Here is a 6,120-nt window from a genome sequence, read left to right on the forward strand (position 1 = left end):
GTATCATGTTTGAGCCAAACAATCCCACAATCGAATTCACCAGCCATAGACTAGCGCACCCTAGAGGATTTAAATGTGGATCAATTACCATGGTCTCGATAATATATCCATCTCAAATCCTGCCAAAAAACCTAGAAAATTGAAGCAGAGAATTACAATAGTTTTGTGCATTTTCTACCTTCCCTCGACCGATTCGAGCCAAGGGGATACGTAAGGAGCTTCGACCTCGGTGTACGACCTCAAGTGCTCGACCTAGGGAGCCCTCGAGACACGAAGGAAGGCTCGGAAGCACCTGTCCAGACCTGAATTGTACAAGAAGCCAGCCAGTCTCTGCTTGGGTAAACCAGATTTCTAGCCCGACTTGTCTCGAATGCTTTGGTGTCGACACGGACTCGAGCAATGACCATCTAGACACCATAGTGATCATCTTCGAGTCTAGTTTCCAACGGGGAATGCTCTTTCGTTCACAATAAGTAAATAGTCCAGCGAACCCGATTTCCGTCCGGCAAGCCGACTTGTTCTGTTTTAGCCCTCAAATCGACACTTGCCGATATTCTTTTGATCTCTCCTTTTTGCACACTCAATTTTATTGTCCTAACATGCTCTCTTCCAAGTATAGGACAACAATTTCCCTTTCCGCGCGACTAGTTCTACAAGATCTCTATTTTTTTTCGTCTCTTTCCCACCCCCTTTTTTAAGAAAGCTGCCAGATATTTCCCTCGGCAAAATCCTAGGCGTCTCATAACCGGCAGAACTCACCTTTCTCTCTTGATCCACAATCATAACAAAGCGCAAGCCATGATTACATCTTGATCAAGAAGGAAAACAGGCGTTTGCCAAGTTCTTTAGCGATTAGGGTTCCTATCCATTGTTAGATTACCGCCACTTCCGACATGCTTTGCTCCAATTGCTGTCAGTTACTCTTCTTAGCTTCCACACATCTCTTCGTTATGTTACTGTTTTGATGGTGCATTGGCTGAATCCAAGCGTACCTCGACCAGATCAACCTCTTCAGACAAGTCAAAAAATCATGCAGTACATGCTCGACCGGCGAAATTCCACTTGGCGAAGTTTCAAACTTTGAGAAAAGAACACACCTAAGTCCAATCAACCATGCATGTCCACCCAAAAGAGGTATATTCCATTGTTGTAAAAGTAGTTTTGAAATTTATGATTGCATAATGCATGATCATGGATGCATGGTATATCTACCCCGGAATGTACTTGGCAGACCTAGTATTGGACGAGAGAGAGAGAGAGAGAGAGAGAGAGAGCTTTAGTTGCGTATTGGCACTGCGGAAAACTATCTCCCACCTATAATGAATTCTGCTTAAGGTTGGCCTTGATAGCAATGGCATGCACAGTGGTTGGGATCATCACGTAGCTTCCTTCCTCCATTTGCAAAGCGAGAAAGCGAGAAGGGAAAAACATGGAGGAACCCAGGATGTGATCCTTCCAACCTACTCGTACTAACCACCGGTGCCCACAATTTTCTTTCCTCGGCCCAACCTCACGTCGCTTTAGCTTTACTGCTACTCCACGACCTATAAAATAATAACCTCCCCTAAAGGGAAAATACCCAACGTGACTCACCTGCCTTCTTGATCACTGTGATTAAAGTCCTCATCATTCTGTTGTTTCTCTCATCATTCTCTTGTTTCTTTCTCGTCCTGGATTTCAATGGGCACCACAACGACTCTCCCTCCTTTGGCCGCAGTGAAACACTTGCACTACAGAGGGAAGCTACCTCTTTCTATTACGACCGTCGTGATCTGCACTCTCGCCTTCATCGGCCTCATGTACTCTGAAACAATCAGCCCCTTCACTTCCAAGCTCAAGTCCTGCTCTAAAAGAGACTCCGTAACTTCGAGATCCGGTAAATCCCACGGAGCAGACATTGAGGAGATCATTATGCTTTCTTCAGCCTGCGACATCCATGGAACGACCAGAGTACCATCAAGTTCTGATTATGATGTCTTTTTCTAATGCAGGTGACCGGGACGGAGATAAAAGTGGCTACGACCCAGAAATGGATGACAGGTTCGAGTTCGACCCCGAGGAGTGCAGCGTGGTGAGCGGAAAGTGGGTGTTCAACAGCTCGTACGAGCCACCCTACACAGACAGAAGCTGCCCGTACCTCGACTGGCAAGTCTCATGCGTCAAGAATGGTCGGCCTGATTCCGATTATCAGCGCTGGCAATGGCAGCCCGACGACTGTCTATTGCCTCCGTAAGCAATTCATCCCTACATGCATGCAACGTCCTTACATAGTGCAATATATATGATCTCCTGGGGTGGTAAAAACTGAAGCTAGAGTTTGCAGTCTGAGGTTAAACGTTATTTTTGCAGATTCAACCCAGCGGAAGCACTGAAGAAACTTCGTGGGAAGAGATTGATGTTCGTAGGAGATTCACTTCAAAGAGGGCAATGGCAATCCTTCGTGTGTTTGGTGGAGTTCATCATACCAGAAAACCAGAAGTCCATGAAACGAGGTCGGGCTCATTCGGTCTTCAAAGCAAAGGTATTAAGTTGACGAATTATGTTAGGTACTTCATCTTAGCATTCTAACTTGGCTTTTCATTTGTGACTTGTGAGCATGGCTTTGCTTAAAAGACAGACAAAGAAGTTTTCTTCAACTGTAATTTGAGGAGAGTCGGTCATGGGATTTTTTGCATAATTTTCTAGACCTAAATGGAGCATTGCTGAGTATAGTCCAAGAATAATGACACATGGATGACAATGACATACTTCAATCTCTTCCAATAGGAATACAATGCTACGATCGAGTTCTACTGGTCACCATTTCTGGTGGAGTCCAATTCCGATCTGCGTATCGTGGGCGATCCGAAGAAGAGGATTCTGAAGGTGGACTCGATCTTGAAGCACGCAAAGCACTGGACTGGGGTCGACATCCTTGTCTTCAACAGCTATGTTTGGTGGATGAGCGGACTCAGGATCAAGTCGCTGTAACGAGCTAATTCCTCTGTTTTGAACCGATCACCTTTCGAATTGACTCTTTATCCTCTGTTCAAAGATTGGCAAAAGAATGGCGGCCTTACACGGGTTCGGTTCTTTGTATGAGATGATGCAGATGGGGTTCGTTCGCAAACGGTGCAGAAGGGTACGAAGAGCTGGACCTGCCGGTCGCTTACAGAATTGGTTTGAAAACGTGGGCAAACTGGGTTGATTCCACCATCAATCCGAACGAAACCAGGGTCTTCTTCACCACTATGTCCCCAACACACATGAGGTCTCTCAGCCTCTCAAGCACGCAAATGTTCATTTCGAAATTCGTTTACGATCACGTTAATAGCTAACAGTACATGTCCTGGCTCGATACAGGAGCGCGGATTGGAATCACAAGGATGGCATCAAGTGCTCCAACGAAACAAAGCCGGTGATGAAGAAGAACCACTGGGGAACCGGCTCAGACAAGAGGATAATGAAGGTCGTGTCCAGCGTGGTGGGGAAAATGAAGGTCCCCGTCACTTTCATCAACATCACGCAGCTCTCCGAGTACAGGATCGACGGCCACTCATCGATCTACACCGAGACGGGGGGCAAACTGTTGACGGACGAGCAAAAGGCCGACCCTCTCCATCACGCGGATTGCATACATTGGTGCTTGCCCGGTGTCCCGGACACTTGGAACCAAATATTGTACGCTCATCTGTAGGCAAGAGTACGGGATACATGGCCCAATGTCCATGTGTTCCTATGACAAGATATTGTATGAGCTTGAACGGCCATAGATGGTGGTCGGAGATTGCGGGGGCGGCGTCCGGTGGCGGTGGATGGGGATGGGTGGAGGGAGTTGGGGCGTTGTGAGTGTTGGGGGCTTTGGAAACTAGAGAGCAGGGGATCGAGGGAAGCAATGGTTTGAGTGCTTGATTTTTTTTTATTTAAAAGACGGCACTTTGGTCTCATTGTTTTGCAAATATGTACATTTTTTTAATAAATTGTTTTACAAACATCTCTCTCCTCCATGAGCAATTAATGAAGAGCTATGCTGAGATACTAACGTTTCTTCCTAGATTTTGTTTAAATGACTACATTGGATTTTCTTTTTAATGAGTAAGAGTTATATAAAGATGCTTGTGTTATTTAAATTAGGGTGATCGGTTTAAAAAATGAGCGGGTTAACTGATGTCTACACAATAGAACTTAAAAATTGCACCATTATGCTGGAAAAAGTTTGCAAGTTAAGTGGTTATGTCTAAAAACTGGTACAACTATTGATGGGTGCGAAAGTATACTTTTCTCGACCAAAAAAGAAGAAGTATACTTTTATTTTTAAAAGATGTTTTAAAATAAGATTTAGAATTTGTTCGACTGGAGAAGCAGATTGTTTGAACCAGTTTCTAGGTAGAACTGGCGGTTTCAGTTTTAGAATCGGAAATCGAACAAGCCTTGAGCTGACCGGATCGAACCGGATCGGGTGCTCACCCCTAGTTTACGTACCTAATCTGGCGTTATCAAGTGTCCGATGTGAAAGAAAAGTTAAAAAAGTCTCCAATGTATAGATGGCTTATTGAAGAGGGAAAGGAACAGGCAAAAGAAAAATCAAAGGAAGAACGCCAAAGAAACAAAGGAAAGGAAAGGAATCTGGGACCGTCGCGATCAAATCAAGCATAAAATATCTGGTGGCACAAGGAAATCAGCTCCCGCCACGTACACAGCGATGATGATTTCTCCACTTTTTACCTCTCGAGTCCTCCAGACTCTTCCTATTTGCCACTGTGAGGACTCGGCCTGCAATGCTTTTGAAGGCCTGCTCATCAGCCTCCTCCTCCTCCTCCTCCTCGCACCATTCCCTGCTTCATTAGCAGTTTTGTGGTTTCGATGCTGCTCAGGTTTCTTTTGTTCTCCGATGGTTGCGACCGTTGTCGGTTTTTTTGTTTTGGACGTCGCAGGCGGCTTCAACTGTCTTGCCATCAGGACCTGATTTTGTTGCAGTGCCTGATCGGTTCGTGACCATGAAGCGACATAGATTTCTCACATCTTCCAGCTTCTTTGCAGTGCGAAGACATGGTTCGATACGCTGTCTGGGAGGAAAGATTGAGATAAATTTCGCCCCCGTTTGGCCCCCCAAACGCTTTTCCTTCAAGAGATTTACATAGTCTTTAGCTTTTTCCGTTGATCTGTTCTGTCTTGGAGACATCTTTCTCTCTTCTTTTTCTCGGTGAAATCGAGTTAACGTTAATTTCGGCTCCCGCGAGAATCGTTGGACGATTTTCCCTGTCTTCTCTGGCACAAGTGGAAGAGCGAGCGAGCGAGCCTTGTTTTGTTTGTTTTTTTATTTTTTTCTATATTTGGTTTCTAATTTTATTTTAGTGGTTTGCATATCGAGTCTGATTTTTTGAATCTCAATAAAATTTTAGCAGATTTTATTTTGTATTTTCCTGAAATCATAATTTATGAAGTTTGCTGAACAGTTTTTTCTTTTATTATTATTATTATTATTATTATTATTATTTTATAATTGTCAATGAGTTTGCTGGATGTTGAAATGTTAACCCTTGATAGAGGGAATCCAGACTCCACTCCAGCAACCATAAGTGTACCAATTCTCCACCAAGTTGACGCTAACTGAATAAATTGTTGGACCTTTTGAGTAAACAAGCACAAATATGAGGAGAATATGAAGGTACGATGGACATGAATTCGAGATTCGGGTCTATAAAACGGGTGGGCGGTCGGTCCACCCGGCCTGCTCAAAGAGCGGGCGGGCGGGGCTGTGGCGATGGGGTCAGGCCTTCATGAGAGTGTGTGGGCCTGGCCCTTCAAATAAAGTTTTTGCAATATTCTTAATATGTAGGCACGTATAATGTACTATATATAACGTATTTTCTATTACCTCCTCTATCTTAATACATCTAAAATGTTGCGCAAGAAAGCGAGAGAAACTTTCTGAAGCAGTTTCTCCCTAGAGAAGCAGAGGCAAAGGAAGTTGTTAAAATCATTGCTCTCGGGAGACGACTTCCATTTGGGAAATCCTTTATTCGAGTGTGGTTAGCATTGATTTGTAGGCATGTCAATTGGAAAATTATTTTCTTTGCGAGCATCGTTCTGCGTGGATGCGCTTTCTGCTTGTGGCGTTGTCCGGTGTCCAAACATAAA

At 44.4% G+C, this 6,120-nt stretch overlaps 1 protein-coding gene across 2 annotated transcripts; it reads left to right on the forward strand.

The window, feature by feature from the left end:
* Positions 1-1,594: 1,594 nt before the first annotated feature.
* LOC115745859 (protein trichome birefringence-like 3) lies at positions 1,595-3,973 on the forward strand. 2 transcript variants are annotated; one of them, XM_030681472.1, is made up of 6 exons: positions 1,595-1,897; positions 1,992-2,229; positions 2,350-2,521; positions 2,767-2,966; positions 3,092-3,250; positions 3,343-3,973. In XM_030681472.1, exons 1-6 carry the CDS (start codon positions 1,681-1,683, stop codon positions 3,674-3,676), a joined length of 1,320 nt encoding a protein of 439 aa, XP_030537332.1. In that variant the 5' UTR covers positions 1,595-1,680; the 3' UTR covers positions 3,677-3,973. The 2 variants fall into 2 exon arrangements, with proteins under 2 accessions (XP_030537332.1, XP_030537333.1); XM_030681473.1 differs by having other exon boundaries at positions 1,595-1,876.
* The last annotated feature ends 2,147 nt before the right edge of the window (positions 3,974-6,120 follow it).

This window comes from Rhodamnia argentea, chromosome 7 (genome assembly GCF_020921035.1).
Source record: "Rhodamnia argentea isolate NSW1041297 chromosome 7, ASM2092103v1, whole genome shotgun sequence".
NCBI lineage: Eukaryota > Viridiplantae > Streptophyta > Magnoliopsida > Myrtales > Myrtaceae > Rhodamnia > Rhodamnia argentea.

What these genes read in the sequence shown, in the direction of transcription:
- LOC115745859 (XM_030681472.1), top strand. Translation starts at nt 1,681, where the DNA reads ATGGGCACCACAACGACTCTCCCTCCTTTGGCCGCAGTGAAACACTTG. An exon ending in TAAATCCCACGGAGCAGACA is followed by an intron (nt 1,898 to 1,991) that starts TTGAGGAGATCA and finishes TTTCTAATGCAG; the next exon opens with GTGACCGGGACGGAGATAAA. An exon ending in GACGACTGTCTATTGCCTCC is followed by an intron (nt 2,230 to 2,349) that starts GTAAGCAATTCA and finishes TTATTTTTGCAG; the next exon opens with ATTCAACCCAGCGGAAGCAC.